General features: G+C 37.8%; 2 protein-coding genes and 1 non-coding gene across 5 annotated transcripts; 2 read left to right on the top strand and 1 right to left on the bottom strand.

Moving 5' to 3' along the window:
* Positions 1 to 133: 133 nt before the first annotated feature.
* Positions 134 to 5,357, top strand: LOC120080003 (ATP-dependent RNA helicase). Of its 2 annotated transcripts, XM_039034516.2 has the most exons (3): positions 134 to 341; positions 427 to 3,713; positions 4,764 to 5,357. In XM_039034516.2, exons 2-3 carry the CDS (start codon positions 433 to 435, stop codon positions 5,155 to 5,157), a joined length of 3,675 nt encoding a protein of 1,224 aa, XP_038890444.1. In that variant the 5' UTR covers positions 134 to 341; positions 427 to 432; the 3' UTR covers positions 5,158 to 5,357. The 2 variants fall into 2 exon arrangements, with proteins under 2 accessions (XP_038890444.1, XP_038890443.1); XM_039034515.2 differs by having other exon boundaries at positions 196 to 3,713.
* Positions 5,358 to 5,750: 393 nt separating this feature from the next.
* On the bottom strand, positions 5,751 to 10,270 carry LOC120080005 (superoxide dismutase [Cu-Zn] 1-like). Of its 2 annotated transcripts, none has more exons than XM_039034517.2 (8): positions 9,935 to 10,270; positions 8,877 to 8,965; positions 8,683 to 8,784; positions 8,423 to 8,575; positions 7,693 to 7,724; positions 7,527 to 7,602; positions 7,019 to 7,072; positions 5,751 to 6,088 (listed from the first exon to the last, which is right to left on the bottom strand). In XM_039034517.2, exons 2-8 carry the CDS (start codon positions 8,950 to 8,952, stop codon positions 6,066 to 6,068), a joined length of 516 nt encoding a protein of 171 aa, XP_038890445.1. In that variant the 5' UTR covers positions 8,953 to 8,965; positions 9,935 to 10,270; the 3' UTR covers positions 5,751 to 6,065. The 2 variants fall into 2 exon arrangements, with proteins under 2 accessions (XP_038890445.1, XP_038890446.1); XM_039034518.2 differs by having other exon boundaries at positions 8,480 to 8,575; positions 9,935 to 10,192.
* Positions 10,271 to 20,593: 10,323 nt separating this feature from the next.
* Positions 20,594 to 20,700, top strand: LOC120080670 (small nucleolar RNA R71). Its single transcript, XR_005482620.1, has one exon. It is a non-coding gene; the product is annotated as a small nucleolar RNA R71 (small nucleolar RNA).
* Positions 20,701 to 25,902: the final 5,202 nt, after the last annotated feature.

Here is a 25,902-nt window from a genome sequence, read left to right as displayed (position 1 = left end):
TGTATATCATTATTATTATTTTTTTTTATATCGATAAATATTTAAACCAGTTTACATATATCTCAATCTTATTGGAATAATCATTTGACTCTCCGATATTTAGATGTCAGAGAAAATTTATAAGAAATTTGGACTGAATTTGAAAATATTTTGAATAGTTGGAGCTTTAAAACTTGTAATTTAACGAAAGAGAGAAAAACGAAACGAAAAAAGAAAAAGAAGAAAATTCAATAAAGAAAGGCGAGGAAAAGGAAACGAAGAAACGGAGGGGCCTTCATGTGTGTCTTCGGACTTCTGATGGTTAGGGGCTTTTAGTCGATTTTCCTCTATAATCAAATCAGGTATCTACAATAAACCCTAAAATTCTCTCAATCGTTTCATCTTCAGATTCTCTTGATTCGTTTTATTTTACTGTTTCTCTCGAAGTCGACGATGGTTGCTTCCATTGCTAACGGCGACGATGGATTGAAGAAGCTCGAGTACTTATCCCTTGTCTCCAAGGTATGTTCTGAGCTCGAAACTCATTTAGGGTTTGGAGATAAAGTCCTTGCTGAGTTCATAACCGAGATGGGCCGGAGCTGTGAGACGGTGGATGAGTTCGATGCCAAATTGAAAGAGAACGGTGCCGAGATGCCCGATTACTTTGTTCGGTCGCTCCTGAGGATCATTCACCTAATTCTTCCTCCGCAGAAGGGTGACAATGATAAGGAGTTGAAGAAGGAGAAAGAATCAGATGGGAAGAAGGGCAAGTTTCGGGCATTGGCCATTGGCGATGATAGGGAGAGAGCTAAGGAGCTTGAGAAGGAGATTGAATTGGAGGCTCACCAGAAGCGTGGGGACAGAGAGGTAGAAGGTGATCGATACAAAGGGAGGGCAGGGGACAGAGGAAGAGATAGAGATAGAGACAGAGGTAGGGATAGGGATAGAAGAGACGGAGATAGAGACAGAGACAGAGATAGAGATAGGTACCGGGATCGGGATTGGGATCGAGATAAGGATAGAGATAGGCACAGGGATAGATGTGAAAGGGATGAGAGACATGGTGGTAGGGATCGTGATGATGATGGCGATGATGATTATCGGAGAAGTGGAAGGCAAAGGGATCGGAACAGGAGAAATGGGTATGAAGAAAATAAGAGTTACAGGGGGGATGCAGAAGATGGTAATGGGAATTGGAGAGGTGATAGGGATAATCTTACACAAAATGGGCGACACCGGCCAATCGATCACGAACCTGAATTATACAAGGTCTACAAGGGTAGAGTTTCCAGAGTGATGGACACGGGTTGCTTTGTCCAGTTGAATGATTTTAGAGGCAAGGAGGGTCTGGTTCATGTTTCTCAGATTGCTACTAGAAGAATTAGCAATGCCAAGGATGTTGTAAAGCGGGATCAAGAGGTCTTTGTCAAAGTCATTTCAGTTTCAGGGCAAAAGTTGAGCCTTTCTATGAGGGATGTGGATCAGCATTCTGGTAAGGATTTGCTTCCGTTAAAGAAAAAAGATGCTGATGACGGTCCTAGAATGAATCCTTCAGATACAAAGGATGATGGTCCAGTGGTTAGGACTGGCCTTTCTGGAATTAAGATTGTGGAAGATGATGTTACTGTCCCTTCACGCAGGCCTTTGAAGAGAATGAGCTCACCTGAGAGATGGGAAGCCAAACAACTGATTGCTTCTGGGGTTTTGAGTGTAAGTGAATATCCTTCTTATGATGACGAGGGAGATGGGTTATTATATCAAGAAGAGGGTGCTGAAGAAGAGCTTGAGATTGAATTGAATGAAGATGAGCCTGCATTTCTGCAAGGTCAGAGCAGATACTCAATTGACATGTCACCAGTGAAGATATTCAAAAATCCAGAAGGATCTCTGAGTCGGGCAGCTGCACTTCAATCTGCACTCATTAAGGAGCGTAGAGAAGTTCGTGAGCAGCAGCAAAGGACCATGCTCGATTCGATTCCAAAGGATCTTAATCGACCTTGGGAAGACCCTATGCCAGAGACTGGTGAGAGGCATCTTGCACAGGAGCTCAGAGGCGTTGGCTTGTCGGCCTATGACATGCCCGAGTGGAAGAAGGATGCCTATGGAAAAGATATTAGTTTTGGGCAGAAGTCGAAGCTATCTATCCAGGAACAGAGGCAGAGTTTACCCATTTACAAGCTGAAGAAAGAACTGATTCAAGCCGTTCATGATAATCAAGTACTTGTTGTCATTGGTGAGACTGGTTCAGGTAAGACAACCCAAGTAACTCAATATCTTGCTGAAGCTGGATACACAACATCTGGCAAAATTGGGTGTACTCAACCACGTAGGGTGGCTGCAATGTCTGTCGCAAAGAGGGTTGCTGAAGAGTTTGGATGTCGCTTAGGAGAGGAAGTTGGATATGCAATTCGTTTTGAGGATTGTACCGGACCTGATACTGTGATCAAGTATATGACTGATGGTATGCTTCTTAGGGAGATTTTGATTGATGATAACTTGTCTCAGTACTCGGTAATTATGCTTGATGAAGCTCATGAGAGAACAATCTTCACTGATGTTCTTTTTGGGTTGCTGAAGCAACTTGTGAAAAGGAGACCTGACCTTCGACTGATTGTCACATCTGCTACTTTAGATGCCGAAAAATTTTCAGGATATTTCTTTAATTGTAATATTTTTACAATTCCTGGGCGAACTTTCCCTGTGGAGATCCTCTATACTAAGCAGCCGGAGACTGATTATCTCGATGCTGCTTTAATCACTGTCTTGCAGATCCACTTAACAGAGCCTGAAGGTGACATCCTTCTTTTCTTGACTGGTCAGGAGGAGATTGATTTTGCATGTCAGTCTCTATATGAGAGAATGAAAGGACTCGGAAAGAATGTTCCTGAGTTAATTATTCTACCAGTATATAGTGCCTTGCCCAGTGAAATGCAGTCCAGGATTTTTGAACCTGCTCCTCCTGGTAAGAGGAAAGTTGTCGTGGCTACTAACATTGCCGAGGCTTCCCTGACAATAGATGGAATCTTTTATGTTATTGATCCTGGGTTTGCTAAACAGAATGTATATAACCCAAAGCAAGGGCTTGATTCTCTTGTTATTACACCAATCTCACAAGCATCGGCCAAACAACGTGCTGGGCGTGCTGGGCGAACAGGTCCTGGAAAATGTTATCGCCTCTATACTGAGAGTGCTTATCGTAACGAGATGTCTCCTACAACAATACCAGAAATTCAGAGAATTAATCTTGGTCATACTACTCTTACTATGAAAGCAATGGGGATAAATGATCTTCTGTCATTTGATTTTATGGATCCACCTTCACCCCAAGCTCTAATTTCAGCAATGGAACAACTTTACAGTCTAGGGGCACTTGACGAAGAAGGACTTCTGACTAAGTTGGGTAGAAAAATGGCTGAATTTCCTTTAGATCCACCTTTGTCAAAGATGCTACTAGCTAGTGTGGATCTTGGATGCAGTGATGAGATTTTGACCATAATTGCAATGATTCAGACTGGAAATATCTTTTACAGGCCACGGGAAAAACAAGCCCAGGCTGATCAGAAAAGGGCAAAGTTTTTCCAGCCAGAGGGAGATCATCTGACTTTGCTTGCAGTTTATGAGGCGTGGAAAGCCAAAAACTTTTCAGGCCCTTGGTGTTTTGAGAATTTTGTTCAGTCTCGATCCTTGAGGAGAGCGCAGGATGTGAGAAAACAACTTCTTTCAATTATGGACAAGTATGATATTCTAGTATCCTCTTAGTGTATTATCTTTGTTAAATTATTGTCTTCAGCTGCGGATATCTGTTGTTGTCTAGTCTTGCATGCGTAGCAACAGTTTACATGTATGGAGTATGATACGGTTGCTCTTTGGTGGAGGTGGTGCTTTTGGGAGGAGGACAAAGTTTAGTGACATGTAGGAATGGAAATGAGTACAAATATGTTCTTTTTTAAACAGAATCAGGCTGAACTAGACTTGGGCATCTTCTTGGTGAAGAATTTGGAAAACGTAACTGAATGAATTTTTGAGATGCATAATTATGTTTGTATGCAGAAAGTTGAGTTAAAATGATGGTGAGGCGTATGTGGTAGTAACTGACTCTACTTCTGTCCGTTGGGGGTTTAGGAGGTTATTAGGTTTAATGTATTTATTGTGGCCATTGTTTGCACGATCTTTTTGTGAATATAAGCTAGTTCTTATTTTTTAGATTGCAGTCCTTTTCGGTAGTTTAGGTTTGGACCCCCTTCAGTTGGGCTTGTAGTACTTACCTTCTTCCATTTCTCAGAAGCTTAGTTCCTTAAAAGGAAAAATGAAAATAGATAGTTGACATGTAGGAATGGAAATGAGTACAAATATGTTCTTTTTTAAACAGAATCAGGCTGAACTAGACTTGGGCATCTTCTTGGTGAAGAATTTGGAAAACGTAACTGAATGAATTTTTGAGATGCATAATTATGTTTGTATGCAGAAAGTTGAGTTAAAATGATGGTGAGGCGTATGTGGTAGTAACTGACTCTACTTCTGTCCGTTGGGGGCTTGTGAAATCAACTTCTAAGATTCTTCTTGAATTCGATAATCCTTGGAATTATCTGTGTACAGAAGGAAATCATTCTGCATCTTGATTCGGGAAATTTTTAGACTCTTTTACTTTTATCTGCTCCTCCTTGATCAGTTTTTCTTATCAATCATCATCAGTTCTTACTACCATTGATCTCTTGGATGTTAACATCTTACTGTTCATATGAATCTTCTCGCTTTCTAACTCACGAACGTTTGCATAATTTTAGGTACAAATTGGATGTGGTGAGTGCTGGCAAGAACTTCACACAGATAAGGAAGGCAATTACAGCAGGGTTCTTTTTCCATGCAGCCAGAAAGGATCCTCAAGAGGGTTATCGGACCCTAGTTGAGAACCAACCAGTTTATATCCATCCGAGCAGTGCGTTATTCCAAAGACAACCTGACTGGGTCATATACCACGAGCTGGTCATGACAACAAAAGAATACATGCGTGAAGTGACAGTCATAGACCCCAAATGGCTTGTTGAATTAGCTCCAAGATTCTTCAAAGTTGCAGATCCTACAAAGATGAGTAAGCGAAAGCGACAAGAGCGGATTGAGCCACTCTATGACAGATATCACGAACCGAACTCTTGGCGTTTGAGTAAGAGACGAGCTTAATTAATGTGTCTTTTTCCTGTGCCATATTTGCCTGACTATGTAGGTTTTAAGGCTTGCCATAAAATGTATATATCCTGTTGTATAATCTCGAGGGTAAAGCCATTAAAAGATCGTGGCATTTATATATCAGGAAAGTTTTGCCTTCCTCCACTACCTATCGATCATTGAGTTATGATTCATCGTTTTGAATCTTTTGATAATTCTTTTTGCCTCCGCGCTGGACTTCACTAATAGAACCATTTTTATTTTCTCGATTATTAGTTAAATTATAAAATTGTAATGGTGTCTTTGTGTAGACCCTTCAAAAAAGAGAAGTTATTTACCTTGTCGATAGATCAATATTTTTTTTTTATAATTCTTATAAATAGTTTGACAATTTTTTTTTGGAAAAGTTAGCCTATTCCTGCAAATTAGGCTGCAAAATGTCGGTCATATTTTACTAAAATAAATAATATTCTCAGCAGTGACTATTCCTATGTTTCAACTTGTGTAAAAACATAATGTTATTTTAACATATCTATTGAATTAATTTCGAATGAATTGCCATGTCAAATGATTGGGCAAATATATATATTGTCTTGAAGAGGTTGATAAAATATTGAAACTATTAATTTTTTTTCTAATACCTTGAGAGAGAACAGCGCTTAATTCTAATTTCATTTACATCTGATAAAATACTTTTTTCCCCCCTAAAAATACAACTACGACTTTCTAAAAATACAACTAGGACGAAGACTTCTATATACAAAAGTTATGCCAATACTACTGTCATTTTGCTTTGACTACTTCTGATACACGACTTGAAGCCATCTTATTTTAACCACAACATAGATGTTCCAAAACAAAATATAGCTTTGCATAAACTGTACTTCATCAGTCATCACAAACCATGGAAGTTAAAGTGTACTTCACTCTTGCAGCCCAATAACGCCTGCAAGAACCACAAATGATACATGTTTAAGTCTACGGAAAAGTTCAGCCTCCTGTATTTAATAACAGATTTGTCCCACAAAATGTCACGATCGATACACCACTATATCCAAGGTGCCAACTCTGTTTGTGCAAAGCTAAAAAAAACTACAGGTAGAGTATGCTGTATAGCAAATCACTTTTAAAACCAGCAAAACCGGGGTCTATATACAAAAGGTAAATACTTATACTTTGAATAAATCTTTATTTGAAAGATCCCTTGATAAAGGACCATGATAACCATCTACGTAAGACTTAATATTCTACGAGTTTCTTTGAAACCCAAATGTTGTAGGGTCAAATAAGTTATCTTGTGAAATTAGTCGAGATGTATGCAAATTGGTCCAGATACTCACGGATATAAAAAATATCTTATCTTTATCTTTTTTTTTTTTTTTTTTTTTTTTTTTTTTTTTTTTTTTTTTTTTTCAATCGAGATTCATTTGATAATATTAATAATTTTCAAAATTATAAAGGGAATGCTTGTTGGAAATCTTCTTTTTTAATAAGAACAAGAAGCGGCTAGTAAGATCCATTGAAAATAAAAGGACTAACAATAAAATGAAACAATGATATTTTAACCATAATAATATCACAAACCGAACCCAAACCTATGAGAAAAGGCACTAATGTCTAAACAACTTCATCAAATATTGCTGGTATTAAATATGTATCATTATTAGAAGAACTATTATTTAGAGCTGTATGTTTGTCAAGAGTATAAAAAGTGAATATTCTTAAATCAACTAATTATAATGACATCCACCTGATGATAGAGATAAATGCGGGATTGAACACGTAAACATGAGAGATTCTTCTATACGGAATATATCCTATGCCTTCTTATGGCAAACATGGCAATGTGAAGAATTGGTATGATTATGTAACTTACCACAACCTATTCTCTCACCCGCATTGCCGGTGGTCAGGCTAAGTTCGGTTTGACCTGCAGACAAAAGATCATAACAGTTCACGGATTATGCTTCAGATTTCTTCATTTGGTATCCTGATGGATGTCACCTACTTGACCAACAAAGCCAAAACTAAAAGGGAGGCTTACAAGAAATTGGAGGGAAACAAATATTTCAAAGATTGATACTTCCAGCACATTAAATGAAATCATATCTTGATTTAAGATTCAAATAAAATTAGTGCTACAAATGTGACGAAAATGGATATTTTGCATGTACAAAGTGAAAAATGAGAACCCCGAAAGGATATCACTGAATTCAAAGAAGATGAAATTAATACCAATGCGAAAGTGAAGCATGGTTACAATTAATGCAATTGTAGGTTAACTTCTTTAGGTCAATCCTTTTAATCTTTGAATGATTAGACTAGCTGTGATAGAGTTAAAATGTGTCGGATTTTAATACAGAAACGAAGATTTATAAAGTTACCCCTGCCAAGATCATCAGGATCTGCATGGACAACAATAGACCTTCCAAGAACAGAATTTGGTCCGACGAGAGAAATCTGCATAACATAGAAAGACGTAATGCTTACTAATTGAGATTTCTAGTAGAGATCGTGAAATATCCAAATAAACAATAAAATTGTCCAAACCTGCTTGTCAACAATAGAAAAAGTAGCAGTACCTGTACAATAGACATAACAATATTTACAATTGTGTCAAATTAATCCTCAAAAAGGAAAAGACAGGGTGCTTGAACAGCTTTAACATGTTCAATGATATGTATTGAAATATTGTCATCATTCAATAGGAGGGTGGAGAGGCAGCTAGATTCCTTGAAGGAATACAGTGTTATGCATTTTGGAGGGGCTAATCATTTAGGGTCCAGTTAACTAAAATTTAGACCTTTTTAGTCTCCGAATTTGGAAGAATATGTGCGTTTAAATCGTTTCAAAATGTACCTTTTTAGTCCCCGAATTTTTTAGAATAGGTACATTTGGTCTCAAAGTTTTTAAAATGTACTTTTTTAGTCTCTGAATTTTTAAAAATAGGTTTTAAAAGGCCCGCAATAATTTCTTATTATTATTAGTTTAAATTAAAAAAATAATTTGAAAAAAGGTACCTCTTCTCTCTAAAAATATTTTTTAAACTTATTTTTGTAATTCAAAATGCCATATAATTATATAAAATAAAAATAAAAAATACTTAAGGGACCTTCTAAACCCATTCTTAAAACCTTGGGGACTAAGAAGATACATTTTGAAAACTAAAGGATCAAATGCACCTATTCTAAAAAGTTTGAGGAGTAAAAAGGTATGTTTCAAAAATTCAAGGATCAAAGACATTTATTCTTCAAAACTCGGACTAAAAAGGTAGTTTTACCTAAAGTTTTACTTAAGGGAGAAAATGAAAAGCATTGCGGAATAGCACTAAACAGACCATCATCCCCGGCAACCAAATTTCCAAGATCACCAACATGACGATTCTCATCATGTGGGGCACCATGGTCTTTGCCTTCAGGATTGAAATGTGGCCCTGCGCAACCAATTTGCTTGCTAGTGGAGTTATAATGTCTTGAGAGTTGCAATAGACACTCGGAATCTAACATTGAGGAACTAAGAGGGTGACTCATGAGAATGTACCAGTTGATAAGCAACCATTTGTTGTGTCCCCAAAGGCATGAACATGGAAGCCATGAAGCCCTGCCTTAAGGCCAGAAATATTTCCTGTAACCGTAGTTGGACCTGAAAAATATAAGGGAAAAACTAAGAACTACAATAAAAATAGAACAAAAGAATCTGTAAGCATTTAGATTTTGAACTCAGATTTGAGCTACCATTGTCATTTTGGCTAAAGAAGACAGTTCCACTGACTCCCCGATTGCTCTCAAGAACAGCTACAGCTTTCACCATTGTTTTGTGTTAACTGAACTCAAATCCAATGAAGGTTATCAGAACAACTGAAAGAACTGGTAAAATTGGATACTAATCAAGAAAATAAACTAAAGTAAATTTCCCTTTCGAATATATTCATCAAAGTAATAGTTAACGAATACGTCAAATGCACAAAAGCAAAATGGAACTATCTGAAAGACAAAAAATAAGTCCCGGTGACCGAAGTTGAGAGAGAAGATCAATGCTAACCTTCAACATTCTTAAATAAGTTGACACTTAGTTTAAAAAAAATTAAACTTTTGGTCATTAAGTTTGGTTTAGATTGCATTTGGATCCCTGAGCTTTCAAGCTGAACAATTTTACCCTGAATTTTGCAAAAGGCCTTATAGCACTAGAAACAGTTGTCCTCACTTATACCCATAATCATCCTCTTATCTAGTAAGTGTGGAACTTTAGTTGTATTCCTATTCCTAATACTTTCGACTAAACAGTAAACAACAAGGAGCTTTAACGATATCCAGTAGCGAACATTGAACTAAAAAAACCACAGCGTATGAGTTATAACTCACAGCTGCAGCTACCATGAAAACTGGAAAGTAGTAAAGTACAACTTCTGGTATCTTTAAACTTCAGCGTGCCAAAATAAGTTCAAAAAAAAAAAAAAAAAAAAAATCAAACAAAAAACAGATAACTATCAATCAGTGACCTGTTTTTGTTCCAGAAATCAACATAATTTTTTTTCTTTCTATTCAACGATAAGTAATGAGAAATGGCAATGATATCAAAGACAGCCATCAAAACCATAAAAATCTCAGCGATGAGTTTTAACTCGTAAGCCGTAACAACCATACGAAACTGGAAAGCAGTGAAGTCCAAAACAAAATTCAAACAAAAATCGATAACAATTCAATCACCACAGAAGTCGATGATCCGGCTGAAAAAAACGAGATATATTAACAGAAACACTCAAATTACAGATGAAATGGGAGAGAAGCATTACCTAGGATCAACTTCACTGTAGTCGAAAGAGAAGAGGAAGAGAGCAATGAAGTGGGGCGAGATTTTTGTAAGCATGGGAGGCTGAAGGAATCGGTAGCGAACATACAAAAAGCGAAGGATGAAATCATAATTTCGAGATCGTCGTTGCGAATCAAGAAGACACCGCGTGTGTTCAACCGACCCACCAAAACAAGGATTGAAATAACGATAGTGTCTGTTTCCGTAATAATCCCTTTTTTCTTTTGGTTTTTTCCTAAAATCCAATTTAGTTGGGAAAATAATTCTAATTCTAATCTTTCCATTATAGTAATTGTCAATTTGTTTGTACCAGGTTCCTGGAAAAATGGGTTCGGTAGAATTTGTTGATATAGATTTGATGTTGATGTAGTTCAATATCTAGTAGTAGTTGATCCATTTTGACGTCTGTGCCTGATTTGAAAAAGTGGAGTTCGTTTTTTTAAGTTGAAATCTTAAAAGAATTTTTGTACTTTTAAGATTTGAGCTTTGAAGAGAGTTTCAGAAATTTAACATTTCTTTTGACAAATTCATTCTGAGAAGTGGTTTGTCAATACAATTTTTTTTTTTAAATACTGTTTTAATAGAGGTGGTGGTAAATACAGTTGGATAGTTTTTTTAAAGTCCTTTTTTCTTCTTTTTTTTCAAAGATTACAATGACCGTTTAAAGAAAATTCTAGAGGCTAAAAATGGACTATTTGAAGGTAATGACTAAAATAATACAAATTTGGAAGTTTTTTTTTGGATAAAAATGAACATGAAAATCTAGAAGAAATTTGAAAATTTGAAGAATTAGAATGATATTTAATGTTTTTTTAAAAAATTTAAAAATAAAAGCAAAACTAAGTAAAGAACAAAATGTCATCCATCTTTATGTAATTCAATTTATTGTTTTCTTCCATGCAATAATGGCATCATAATGTCATTTGCCTTATAATAAGTGATGTAGAAGAAGAGTTATACTCTTTTAAGTTGCTGATTAATTAAATATATTGTTAAGCATTTGATTGTTTTATAAATTAGTCTAATTGGTTAAAGCTTGTTAGTAACCGGTCAGTTAGGTAACTAGTCTTGGTGACCAATTGTGTAGTTGACCTTTTTGGTATAACTAGGCCTATGGCCATTCTTTCTATTCATTAATAAAGAACTCTTGCATTCTTGGAGCAAAAAAATTACATCAAGTGGTATTAGAGCGTTGATCCAACATGAATTCTTCTTGGATCTCAATCTCAATGGATATGGAAGCATCCTCTTCAACCAAGGCAGTGGAGGCCCAAGTATCAGTTGTAGAGAAGTCTCTTGGCGAGATGAGAGGTGAAATGGGTGAGTTATGTTCCATGCTGGCCCAAGTTTTGAGTCAAATGAATTTCCAAATCGAATGAGGCAATCAAGAACATGATAACACACCAAACATAAGTGGAATTAAGATTCAAGAACCTCAAGATTCTGGCATGAACAAGGAGAAAAGGGAAGATCTTGCCGTGTTTGATAAGCAAGAACAATAAAGAAACTATGGTAAAGCCAAGATCAATAAAGTGTTTCATCAAGAAACCAAACAAACAGAATTACAGCCCCAAGAAATCTATACCAAGCAAGATCCAGACCTCAAGAACTTCATGGAGGGAGTTTTATGATGCAATATTCTGATTCTTCAAGTGAAGGAGAGAACTATTTCGTGGAATATAAGAGAGATTGAGTTTCAATCGAGGAAGACAACAATTCCATCGAGACAACCCCGAATACAAGATGAAAAGTGACCTCCCTAGTTTTGATGGACGTATGGAATTAGAAGAATTTCTCGATTGGGCTTCAAAGGTAGAAAACTTCTTCGAATATGCTAACATTCCAGATGACAAGAAAGTTAAACTTGTAGCATTCAAGTTTCAAAGAGATGCATCGACTTGGTGGGATCAACTTGAAACCAATCGTCGTTACTATGGAAAAACTCCAATATGTTCTTAGCCGAAGTTGTTAAAGTTGATGAAGAAGAGGTCTCTTCCGTTGAATTACCAAAAAAGGCTCTACAACCAATATCAAGCATGTAAACAAGGGGACCAATCAGTCTTTGATTACACTGAAGAGTTTCATCGCCTTGGTGCCCGAAATAACTTACCAAAAACTGAGCAGCAGCTGGTATCAAGATTTGTTCTTGGCCTTCATAAGGAAATCAAAGAAATTGTAAAATTACATCCCGTGGTTTACTTGGCTGATGCAATTTCTTTAGCATAATAATCGAAGAGAACTCCGAGCCCAAGCCACCCAAAAACTTATCAAATGAGCCAACCTTAGGAGAGCTAACAACAACAACTCTTCAAAAGAACTTCCACAGACCAGCCACGACAAAACACCTCTGGACAGTTGACAACTAAATAAAACAAAAAGGAGGATACTCCTATTAAACAGCCAAGCAACATAAGTGTGAATGGAAGCACCTCCAAAAAGAATCCCAACCCCTATCAACGAGCAACTCTTGAAAAGTGTTTTAGATCTGGTCAACAAGGCCACCTTTCCAATGAGTGTGCCCAACAAAGAACTTTGACAATCCAAGAAGATGATGTACTTGTGAAACCGACTGCAATGAGGATGATACTGATGATCTTGCTAATGTTCAATCGGATGATGGTGACCAGCTCTCTTGCGTACTCCAAAGAGTGTCAATCACTCTAAAGTCTAAAAATCACTCTCAGAGACATGCCCTTTTTCGCACTTGATGCACAATTAATGGGAAAATGTGCCAAGTGATCATTGACAGCGGCAACACATAAAACATTATTTTCAAGAAGCTGATCAATGCACTCAATCTTACAGCTGAACCACACCCCAACCATACAAAGTCAATTGGATCATAAAGAAAGGGGAAACGACTATAAAAGAGATTTGTATTATGCCTTTATCTATTGGGAATCTATACCAAGACCAAATCCTTTATGATGTCGTCGAGATGGACGTGTGCCATATACTCTTCGAGCCGTGGCAATATGACAATAAAGCATTTCATAATGGTCGGGACAATATGTATGAGTTCAGTTGGATGGGAAAGAAGGTTGTCCTCCTTCCCCTTGGTAAGTGATGTGTTATTTTATTGAATGGAAATATGGATGAAATGTATTGGTGGAATTACGTTGTGCACTCAAGTTTCCTCAGCGGAATTCAAGTGTAAATTCCCCTGAGTTTCCTAGTAAGTCCAGGGTCGATCATAGAGACTTGTGAAAATAGTTTGCGTTGATAATTTTCTTATGAAAACTTTGTGGTAACCGGGTAAATAAATAAAGTGGTTGGTTTGTTGTTGTGTTGATAAAAAGAAATAAATAAATGTGGCGGAGTTGAGAAACAAAGTTGCGTTGATAGATGCAATGAGTATGCGATGAAGGGGTTGAGAAGATCTTTAGCTAGCGTTACTTGGGAATGCGTCAGACTATGCGATCATGTTACTACCATGCACAGCAAGTCATTTTCCAATGTAAATGCAATGCTCCTAAATATAGGATCCAAGTGTTGCATGCAAAATGTCCATAGAGCTTATTCCTAAGTCTCTACTCTTGTCCTATGCGTTGATGCAAAATGCAAGAAAGCAAGGTGATCGCATACAATCATATCTTATTGCTAAGATGCATGCGATGCGTTGATAACAAATAGTGCTCATCCCTAAGTGCCTATCTCCCGTTTATGCGTTCTAATCTGGTTCTCCCAAACCTAGATTCTGATCTGACCTTCCCAAGTCTAGGTTCTGTCCTTAGACTACCCTCCCGAGTATCTCTAATACACGAATGAAGCATACATAAACAAGATAATCACACAGAATGAAGATTCCCTCGTTGTAATAGCTAAACGCTTCTCAACCCATTCAACTAATTTAGCTACCCATGCGTGAATCACATAGAGTGAACAGATATAGAGAAAGAAATTCCATTCTTATATATAAGTTAAGTACAAAATGCTAATGGAAGTTAAGGTAGAGAGTCTGGTAGCAATTCCTTGCTGATCGAGGCTTTTTACACTGAAACCTCTATTCTGAACTAAAGATATTCCCACTTCTGCAGGAGTCGGCCCTCTCTCCCTCTTAGTAGCTTCCGGTGCTCTCCCAAGCTTGCCGGAACGATCTACCGACACAACTTCTTCCTTGCATCCGCCTTAAAAAGGTGAAAGAATACTATGGACAAAGGCATGAACTAAAAATGGTGAACTAATCAACTGCTTAACCCCTTATCTGAAGAATGCACTTGGTATTTATAGGACATCAAAAGATGAAAGGCAGCTTCTCTTTCCTGGTTGTTCAGATGTGACAGCTTTAATTCCTGATTGATGTGTCGGATAATTGTCACCGATAAAGCTAGATGTACTTTGTGACCGTTATCAACTTAATTTGGATCCGACTGCTGTCATCTTTCTGTCCCATCGATCTTAATTGTCCTTTCGTCCGGATGCGTCCACCATGTTGCGGTGATTCTTCTTGGGTGAATATTTGCGAGCATGATCAATGCAAAGTCTTGCGGTGAAGTTGCGCTCGACCGATGAATTCCTATGACGGAAATCTTTGCAATGCGTTAGCGCATATTCTGCATAAAAAATACAAAAATCAATAGTTCTAATGCGTTGACGCACGCGATCACACTATTATAGATTTTATGCTTAATGGACGCAATTTATCATTTTTCATCAACGCAATCCAATATTGTTTAATAACTTAGCACTATGATAACGTGCATTTCTGCCCGTTATCACACCCCCAAATTTAAACAATGCTTGTCCTTAAACATAAGCTAAAGATTCCTTTAGCAAGTCCACTGCAAAGTTCTTTTCCTATATTTCTCAAGGATACTTAATTCAAATCCTATATACTAGAATTTTCTTCAGTCTTATTCAAGTCTACTCTTAAAATATTTCTAAGACCTAGGGACTGCAAGTTTAACTTTCAAAAGGACTTTACAAAATTCCGGAACATCGCATGATCTATTTTAAAAACAAAATTTTCTACCGGGGTGGCAAAAGATTTATCCTTGCATAAAAATTTTCTTTATTGCTATTTTTTTTTCTAACCTTGCGCTGATCCAAGTGCCTTGCCTTCGTTTTGGCTTGCCTCCACGAGTGTCATGCGGACATCCAACTACGAACAATGCACTCTTTCTCAGACTAAACTCATACTGATTTGGCATTGGAGTTGCGGTCATCGATTTATGCGTTGATCCTGGTAACTTACTTTCATTTTGGCTTGCCCCCACGTGTGTCATGTGAACATCCAACTACGGGTAAGTGCCTTTCACAACTTAACTCTTATCAACATGGGTTTCTCCTTTGCATTGACAGTGGAGTTGTTTTTTTTTTTTTTTTTTTTTTTTGAAAAAACATAGCAAGGTCGAAAGTAAATTCCACCCTCAAATTTAAAATGCGGCAATGTCCCCATTGCCAAAGATGAAAATAAGTTATGCGATGTTCTAGAATGCATTGTAAAGAAAGTTTGAAAGAAAGCTAGCAAACCCCCAACTTCTAGAAATATTTTATGAGGTGACTATTTTAAGATTTAGTTGACTCTAATATATACGAAAGAAATAGAAGCATATTTTTTATCATTGAAATCTTACTTGGCAAAGAAATAGAATGCGGTAAACTACTAAATTTATCTACTTGTTAAATGATTGCGGTAATAAAAAGATGCGATGATAAAACTTTGAAAAGTAAAATGCAATGTGATAGCGCAAAATTTGAAATGAAGATAAGGAAGAGTACACCCCCAAATTTGCATTGTCACTTGCATTGGGTTGACGCATCCATCGTTACGGCGATCCTTGCTTCTGCGGATTGCAGTAATGTAGTGAGATCTCCACAATCCTTGCCTTAATTATTATAAACAAACAAAGAGAGGGTTAACTGATTTTAAACAAAACAACAAGAGTTTTTTTTTTTTCTTTTTTGAAAGAAATGAAAAACTGATAATAGCAAAATGACGAAGAGTTAAATGTTCAAGAGTTGAGTAAGGAGTAGCTCGGGTTTTCCCACTTTGCGGAGGGCTTGTCTGGCTGGAAATCTCATCCACAATAAGCCTATATCCGTTGTCCATTAACTTTAAATGTTCAACTGCCATCCTCGGTGATCAGTTCCACCGCACCATGTGGAAATATTTCCTTGATGATAAAGGGACTGGACCAGCGTGATTTTAATTTTCTCGGGAAGAGCCGCAATCTCGAATTGAAGAGAGACTTTTTGCCCGACTTGGAGGTTCTTGTCGCATATGCGTTGATCGTGTCAGCGCTTGGTGCGCTCCTTATAAATTTTCGCATTTTCATATGTGTTGTTCCTCCATTCTTCTAGCTCGACCAATTACATTTTCTGCGCTTCCCCTGCCTTCTCCAAATCAAAATTCAGTTTCTTGATCGCCCACAATACTTTATATTCCAGCTCCAAGGGCAAGTGACACACTTTGCCGAATACCAACGCATAGGGGGACATACCTATTGGTGTTTTAACTGCAGTCCAGTATGCCCACAATGCATCATCAAGCTTCACTGCCCAATCCTTCTGTGAAGGTTTTACTACATTTTCAAGTATCAATTTAATTTCACGGTTGGAAACTTCAGCCTGGCCATTTGTTTGCGGATGATATTCGGTGGCCACTTTGTGAAGGATATTGTATTTGCGCAACAACTTCTTTATATGGTGGTTGAAAAAGTGCGATCCTTTATCACTTATGATGGCACGGGGAATGCCAAAACGCGTGAAAATATTTTTCTTCAGGAACTGAGAGACTAATGCCACATCACTTGCGACACATGCAATTGCCTCTACCCACTTGGAGACATAGTCAACGACTAATAGAATATAGTGCTTACTATTTGAATGAGGGAATGGTCCCATGAAATAAATCCCCCATACATCAAATAGTTCTAGCTCCAAGATAGTATTCATCGGCATTGCATTCTTCCATGAAATGTTGCCAGTGCGTTGATATCGATCACATTTCATTGTGTAGTCAGCAGCATCCTTAAATAACGAAGGTCAGAAGAATCCACTTTGTAAGACTTTGGCTGCAATTCATTGTCCTCAAAGTGCCCTCCATAAGGTGAATCGTGGCACTGTGACATTATGCGTTGTTGAGCAGCATCCGGTACGCATAATCAAATGATTTGGTCTGCACCTCTTTTATACAGATTCGGCTCATCCCAATAGTAGTGTCTGCATTCATTCTTGAGCTTCTTCCGTTGGTGGTAGGTGTAATCTTTAAGAAATTGTTCACAGACCAAATAGTTAACAATGTCCGCATACCATGGCAGTTCTTCTATGCGAAACAGCTGCTTGTCCGGGAACACGACACTCACTTCAGATTCATTGCGGTCAACTTCAGAATTCTCCAGCCTGGACAAGTGATCCACAACTTTATTCTCTATCCCCTTTCGATCAATTATCTCGATATCAAATTCTTGAAGAAGGAGAACCCATCTGATCAATCTCGACTTTGTGTCCTTCTTTGTTATCAAATATTTGATTGCCGAGTGATCAGTATGAATGAGTACCTTGGTTTCCAACAAGTATGCCCAGAATTTTTCCAACGCAAAAATCACAGCCAAGAGCTCTTTTTCAGTGGTGGTGTAATTAAGTTGAGCAGGGTTCAAGGTTTTACTTGCATATGCGATGAGATGCAAAATTGTTTTCTTCTTTTGCACTAATGCAGCTCCCATCGCATACCCGCTTGCATCGCACATGATTTCGAACGGCAGTGTCCAATCCAGCACAATTAAGACGGGTGCGGTAATCAGCGCATCCTTTAAAATTCGAAATGCATTAAGGCAATTGTTGTCAAATTCGAACTTTCTGTCTGCCTCTAGTAACACACTCAATGGTCTTGCTATCTTAGAAAAGTCTTTAACGAATCGTCTGTAGAATCCGGCATGCCCCAGGAAGTTTCGTACTGTCTTCACGTTGGTTAGAGGTGGAAGATTTTCAATTGCATCAATCTTTGCTTTGTCCACCTCCAACCCTTCTCTAGAGACCTTGTGCCCCAACACTATACCCTCTGTCACCATGAAGTGATATTTTTCCCAATTAAGCACCAGGTTCATCTCTTCACATCTTTTTAGAATTTTCTCCAAATTGGCCAAGCAGACTTCATAAGTATTCCCATAAATGGAGAAGTCATCCATAAATATTTCTACTGAGTCCTCGAGAAAATCTGAAAAGATCGCCATCATGTACCTTTGGAACGTGCCTGATGCATTGCAGAGGCCAAACGGCATGCGACGAAAAGTGAATGTTCCATATGGACAGGTGAATGTGGTCTTGTCTTGGTCTTCAAGAGCTATCATGATTTGATTGTACCCGACATATCCATCCAAGAAGTAGTAAAAATCATTCCTTGCTAGTCTGTCCAGTATTTGATCAATAAATGCAGAGGGAAGTGATTCTTCTTTGTGGCCGCATTCAATTTGCGGTAGTCCATACAGATGCGCCATCCAGTGATGGTCCTCTGCGGTATTAATTCATTTTTCTCATTAGGGACTACCGTCATTCCGCCCTTCTTCGGCACACATTGCACGGGGCTGACCCAAGTGCTATCGATGATGGGATAGATAATGCCCGCATCCAGCCATTTGATAATCTCCTTTTTGATGACTTCTTTCATCGCAGAGTTAAGTCTGCGTTGATTTTCAATAGTTGCCTTGTGGTTGTCTTCGAGACGAATGTGGTGTATGCAGTACACGGGGCTAATTTCTCTGATGTCAGTAAGTGTTCAGCTGATTGCTCGCACGTACTTCTTTAGAATTCTTATCAACCCATTCTCTTGTTATGCGTTGAGCGCAGAGGAAATTGTTACCGATAGCTTCTCATTCTACCCAAAAAATGCGTACTTCAGATGTGTTGGTAGGGTTTTTAGTTCAAGGGTTGGTGGTTCCATGAGAGAAGGTTGCATTATTTTTCTTTCTTCCTTCAGCTCTTCTTCTTGCGTTGCGATCGAATCTTCTTCTCTATTTGTCTTTGCTTATCGCATTGCAGGCAGCTACAGATGCGTTGGCATCCTCTTCTTCATACTCTTCATCAGACTTTTCTGCTTCAATCAAATTCAATTCATCTTTTGAATCTGGCAGGTCTTCCTCATCAGGAAATTTCATGGCGCAAATTATGTTAAATTTGAGCTTCTGTCCGTTGATGCACAAAGTGATCTCTTCCTTGTGCACTTCAATTTGAGCACAACCTGTTGATAGGAAAGGTCGCCTCAAAATGATGGGCACATCTTTATCGGCCTCATAATTCAAGATGATGAAGTCAGCTGGCAAACTAAATTTATCAATGGTGATCAGCACATCCTTCACCTTACCCTCTGGATGAACTAGAGATCTGTCAGCCAACTAGAGAGTTACGGATGTGGGCACAAGCTCCCCCACATTCAATTGTCAAAAGATTGGCAGTGGCATCACACAGGGCTTGCCCAATATAGAGTTCTCCTATGGAGCAAGGAATGGTGAAGCTCCCAGGATCGCTCATCTTTAATGGGATAATAGATTTGGAACTTTGCGTTAATGCCACCGTGGCAAATTTTCCAGCACCTCTTTTCTTGGTTACCATGTCCTTCAGAAACTTGGCATAGGCAGGCATTTTCTCAATCGCTTCACTGAAAGGAATGTTAACATGTAATTTCTTAAGCATAGACATGAAGCGTTGGTACTGTACCTCTTCGTTTTTCTTCTTTTTTAGCCTCTGAGGGAAAGGTGGTAATTGGATTCTCACAGTTCCCGTTTCATTTGACTTTGAGGTTGATACAACCTCAGGTTCTACTGCTTCATTTTCTTTTTCTTCTTCTTGTGTTGCCGTAATCTCCGGTTCAACTGCAATGGAGGTTGACCTGTTCTGCTCCTTCTTTTCTCCCTCCACAGTCTTTCCACTGCGCAATGTCACAAATTGACATTGCTCCTTACCTGAACCCCCTGGGTTGCATGGAAGTTCGGTTGAACTTGACAGTGCCCTTACTTTTGAGTTCATTTGCAATCTAGCCCATTTGCAATTCAAGGTTGCGGATGGCTTGACTTTGAAGTACCGTCTCATTTTTCTCTATATATTGCTTCAATAGGCCTTCTAGGGAAGAAGATTGTAGTGGTTGTTGTGAGCTACTTGCTTGGTTGCTCTGTTGACCGTTGCTGCATTGAAAGAACCCTAGTAGTCCTTCTTTTTGTACCACAGATTGAAAGTTTTATTGTGGATTCTTCCAAGCAAAGTTGGGTGGTTTTTCCACCTGGGGTTATAGATGTTGGGAAAAGGATTATTCTTTACAAAATATACAGACTGTGGGTTTTGTGGGCAATCCTCCATAGCATGCCCATCACCACAAGTCACACACCTTGCGGTGTTTTGACTTATTGCGTTGATTTGCCCATCTTGTGGTGTTGGGCTGTTGATCGTCATTCCTTGGATCAAGATCATCATTGCGATCATTTGGTTCTGCAGTGAAACAATAACACCGTTATTTGCGTTAGAATCTTTGAGTCTTAATCTCTGGTCGCTCTCCGTCCAGTCTTCATGATTCTTAGAGATGCGATCCAGGATATTCTTCGCCTCATTATAAGTCTTGTCAAGCAGACCACCAGCTGCTACCGCATTGGCAGCGATCTGCGAAGCAGGATTCAAACTGTGGTAGAAAATTTCTATCTGAAGGCAGTCTGGCAGCCTATTATGCGGACAATCTTAGACCAACCTTTTAAACCTCGCCCAGGCATCACTGAGCGATTCGTCCATGTCTTGTTCAAAATTAGTGATAAGCTTTCTTTGTCTGGCATTCTCTGTAGGTGGGAAATACTTCTTCATAAACTTTTCCACCACCTGCTCCCAAGAAGTGATCTCTCCTCATTCGAGTGGGTAAGCCCATTTTCTAGCTTGATCACAGAGAGAAAATGGAAACAGCGTTAGTCGAACCTCCTCAGTAGAGATATTCGGTAACACAAAAGTATTGCAGATTTCAATAAAACTTCGGAGATGGGCGTGCGAATCCTCGCCACGCCTTCCTCCGAATTGACTTGCAGCCTGGATCATCTGCAACATCAACGGTTTCATTTCAAATCTACTTTCGTCTAAGGCAGACCTCATGATTACCGAAGAGAAATCATAAAGGTTTGGCGATGCATAGTCCCTAATGGGCCTATTGCGATCGTTGGCCAACAGAATTGGTTTTGCAATGATATTGTTGTTGTTTGGTGCTTCATTCCTAGGCTACTCCGACATCTTTTCTTTATCAGATTGTGGTTGCTGTTGGCGGTTCCTCAGTCTCCTTCTAAAAGTTCTCACAATCTCCGGGTCGTAATTCGCTAGAGATTGAGAGTCCTACAAAGAAATAAGAAAAAACTAACGTTAACAAACTATTTTGCCGAAGTCCCCGGCAACGGCGCCAAAAACTTGATGTGTTATTTTATTGAATGGAAATATGGATGAAATGCGTTGGTGGAATTACGTTGTGCACTCAAGTTTTCTCAGCGGAATTCAAGTGTAAATTTCCCTGAGTTTCTTGGTAAGTCCGGGGTCGATCACAGGGACTTGTGAAAATAGTTTGCATTAATAATTTTCTTATGAAAACTTTGCGGTAACCGGGTAAATAAATGAAGTGGTTGGTTTGTTGTTGTATTGATAAAAAGAAATACATAAATGCGGTGGAGTTGAGAAACAAAGTTGCATTGATAGATGCAATGAGTATGCGATGAACGGGTTGAGAAGATCTTTAGCTAGCGTTACCTAGGAATGCGTCAGACTATGCGATCATGTTACTACCATGCACAGCAAGTCATTTTCCAATGTAAATGCAATGCTCCTAAATCTAGAACGCAAGTGTTGCATGCAAAATGTCCATAGAGCTTATTCCTAAGTCTTTACTCTTGTCCTATGCGTTGATGCAAAATGCAAGAAAGCAAGGTGATCGCATACAATCATATCTTATTGCTAAGATGCATGCGATGCGTTGATAACAAATAGTGCTCATCCCTAAGTGCCTATCTCCCGTTTATGCGTTCTAACCTAGATTCTGATCTGACCTTCCTAAGTCTAGATCTTGTCCTTAGACTACCCTCCCGAGTATCTCTAATACACGAATGAAGCATACATAAACAAGATAATCACACAGAATGAAGATTCCCTCGTTGTAATAACTAAACGTTTCTCAACCCATTCAACTAATTTAGCTACTCATGCGTGAATCATAGAGAGTGTACAGATATAGAGAAAGAAATTCCATTCTTATATATAAGTTAAGTACAAAATGCTAATGGCAGTTAAAGTAGAGAGTCTGGTAGCAATTCCTTGCTGACCGAGGCTTTTTACACTGGAACCTCTATTCTGAACTAAAGATATTCTCACTTCCGCAGGAGTCGGCCCTCTCTCCCTCTTAGTAGCTTCCGGTGCTCTCCCAAGCTTGCCAGAACGATCTACTGGCACAATTTTTTCCTCGCGTCTGCCTTAAAAACGTGAAAGAATACGATGGACAAAGGCGTGAACTAAAAATGGTGAACTAATCAACTGCTCAACCCCTTCTCTAAAGAATGCACTTTGTATTTATAGGGCCTCAAAAGGTGAAAGACGGCTTCTCTTTTCTGGTTGTTCAGATGGGACAACTTTAATTCCTGATTGATGCACCGGATAATTTTCACCGATAAAGCTAGATGTACTTTGTGACCATTATCGGCCGCCAACTTAATTTGGATCCGACTGTTGTCAGCTTTCTGTCCCATCGATCTTAATTGTCCTTTCGTCTGGATGCATCCACCATGTTGCGGTGATTCTTCTTGGGTGAATATTTGCGAGCATGATCAATGCAAAGTCTTGCGGTGAAGTTGCGCACGACCGATAAATTCCTATGATCACAATCTCTGCAATGCGTTAACGCATATTCTGCATAAAAAAAATACAAAAATCAATAGTTCCAATGCGTTGACACACGCGATCGCACTATTATAGATTTTATGCTTAATGGACGCAATTTATTATTTTTCATCATTCAATCCAACAGTGTTTAATAACTTAGTACTATGATAACGTGTATTTTTGCCCGTTATTAGTAAGCAAGTCATTCCAAACAAGGTAACTCCATCAACAAGTAAGTAAATTTTTCTCTTATCTCAGGGCAAAGATATTTTATTTTCTAAGGACAAATCCATTTTAGCCTTTATAGTTAAAACATTTCCTTTTGAGTCTCCTAATAATGATCTAGTAGACCCCCAAATCTCTCAACTACTAAAAGAATTTCCTTCTCTTTGAGAGAAAACAACACACTTACCTCCCATTCGAAATATACATCATCACATAGATTTAACTCCAAGTAGTACCTTACCTAATTTACTCCACTATCATATGAACTCCAAAGAATATGAAATTTTACATAATGAAATCCACAAACTCCTAGAAAAGGGCATATCCAAGCTAGTATCAGCCCATTTATTGTCTCAGCTTTACTTGCACCTAAACAAGATGGTTCATGGCACCTATGTGTCGATAGTAGGGCAATTAACAAAATAACAATCAAATATAGGTTCTCTATTCCTAGATTATCAGCTTTACTAGATTAATTAAGAGGAGCATCTATTTTTTCTAAAATATACTTTAGAAATGGGTACCATCAAATTAGAATACGACTTGGAGATGTGTGAAAAACAACTTTCAAAACAGATGAGGAACTTTTTGAATGGCTAGTCATGCCATTTGGTCTATCCAATGCCCTGAGCACTTTCATGAGACTAATGAATCAAATTCTCCTTCCCTATTTCAATAAATTTGTAGTAATCTATTTCGATGACATATTAATTTATATTTGTACTTATGCTTCCCATCTTGACCATTTGCATACTATTTTTTCTGTTTTACACCAAAATGCTTTATATATTAATTTAAAAAATGTTCTTTTCTTCAAGAGAAGTTGTACTTTTTAGGCTTCCTAATAAGTTTTGAAGGAATTAGTGTTGATTCTAAGAAGATAGAAGTACTCTTAGATTGGCCCCAACCATAATCAATTAAAGAAATTCAAAGCTTTTAAGGCTTAGCTTCATTCTACAGGAAATTCATTAAAAATTTTAGTACTATTGCAGCGCCTTTAACATCTTGTTTAAAGAACAATAATTTCTCCTTGAAGGAGGGTGAGAAGTGTACCTTTTCTACAAAGTTCCAATTTCTTGGGGAGAAGAATATGTTGCAAGTTTTAGTTACACACTAAGTAGGAAAGGTACACTTCTCACCCTCCTTCAAGGTGAAATTATTTCTTTTAATCATTTAAAAGATTTATACTCTACTGATAAAGATTATATGGTATAACTATTCTAACCACCTTCAAGGAAAAGATTTCATATTTTTATGGTTTTCTTTTTAGAAATGAAACTCTTTGTATACTACACACATCACTTAGAGAATCACTTTTAAAGGAAGTACATTTCAATGGTTTAGTTGGACATTTTTGATAGGGACAAGACTTTTGCTTTACTGTCTTCAAAATTTTTTTGGACCACAATTAAAGAAAAGTGTTACTTAACTGTCAAAGTTCTAAAGGTACTAGCACAAACCAAGGACTTTATTCTCCTTTACCTATACCAAAAAATATTTAGAAAGACCTCTCAATGGATTTTGTCCTTTGCTTATCTAGAACTCAAAGAGGATATGATTCCGTTTTGGTCATTATTGATAGATTTAGTAAAATGACATGTTTTTTGGCTTGCAAAAAGACTAATTTTGAACGTTGCAAACTTATTTTTTAGGGAATTGTTCAATTACATGGAATACCAAAGAGCATTGTATCCAATAGAGACATCAAATTCATGAGCTACTTATGGAAATTTTTATGGAAACATTTCAACACTGACATACTTTTTAGCTCTACGAGCCATCCTCAAACGAATTGACAAATCGATGTTACCAGTAGAACACAACCTCCTAAGATGTTTAAGTGGAGACAAACCCCGACATTGGGATCTAACTTTTGTCCAGGCTGAATTTGCTTCCAACAACGTGATAAATCGTTCCACGAGGAAATGCCCATTCGAAATAGTCTATACTCAAGTACCAAGACTAACTTTAAATCTTGCTAAATTACCTATTTCAGTAGACTTAAGTGTTGAAGCGAATATTATGGCTGAAAGAGTGAAGAAAATCCATGAAGAAGTCTGCCAATATTTAGAAACAACTACTAATTTTTACAAAACCAAAACTGATAAACACAGAAGAGCTATTGAATTTAAGGTTGGAGACCTGGTTATGGTACACTTAAAGAAAAACATATTACCAACTGACATCACTCTAAACTCATAAACAAGAAGATCAGACCTTTCCTATCATAAAAAAATTGGGAAATAATGCCTATTGCATTGATCTACCTCCTACAATGAAGATTAGCTCAAAATTTAATGTTTCAGATATACATCATTTCCATCCACCAGATGGCTTTGAGCTCGCACAACCAAACCCCGTGATGAGTTTGATCTTCTCGGGTGAATAGAGCTGATGTAGAAGAAGAGTTATACTCTTTTAAGTTGTTGATTAATTAAATATATTATTAAGCATTTGGTTGTTTTATAAGTTTAGTCCATTTGATTAGAGTTTGTTAGTAACCGATCAATTAGGTAACCAATCTTGGTGATCGATTGTGTAGGTGATCAATCACCTTTCTTGTATAAATAGTTTGTCCATTTTTTCTATTTAATAATAATAATAATAAAAATTACTCTTTGCATTCTTGGAGCAAATTACATCAATAAGGGTTGGAGATGTGTTCAATAATATGAATTTCATCACAGCTAAATATAAATGACTAAAATAAGTATAGCTCAACTGACATAGTGTTTCTACTATTAGCCTCGAAGTCAGAGGTTTTGTTCCTTGATAGCACCGAAAATGTGTTATATTCCTCTTCTTAGTTCAAGGTCATTACCATATTTAATGTATTTATTTACTGTTTTTACATGTTTTGGACGTCTAGGAGGTAGAATCGACCATTATGAGCCATTCGAGGTT

Source organism: Benincasa hispida, chromosome 6 (assembly GCF_027475165.1).
Source record: "Benincasa hispida cultivar pf3 chromosome 6, pf3_genome.v1.1, whole genome shotgun sequence".
Taxonomy (NCBI): Eukaryota; Viridiplantae; Streptophyta; class Magnoliopsida; order Cucurbitales; family Cucurbitaceae; genus Benincasa; species Benincasa hispida.
The sequence above is the reverse complement of the archived record's forward strand: the minus strand, read 5'-3'. Positions and strand labels throughout refer to the sequence as shown.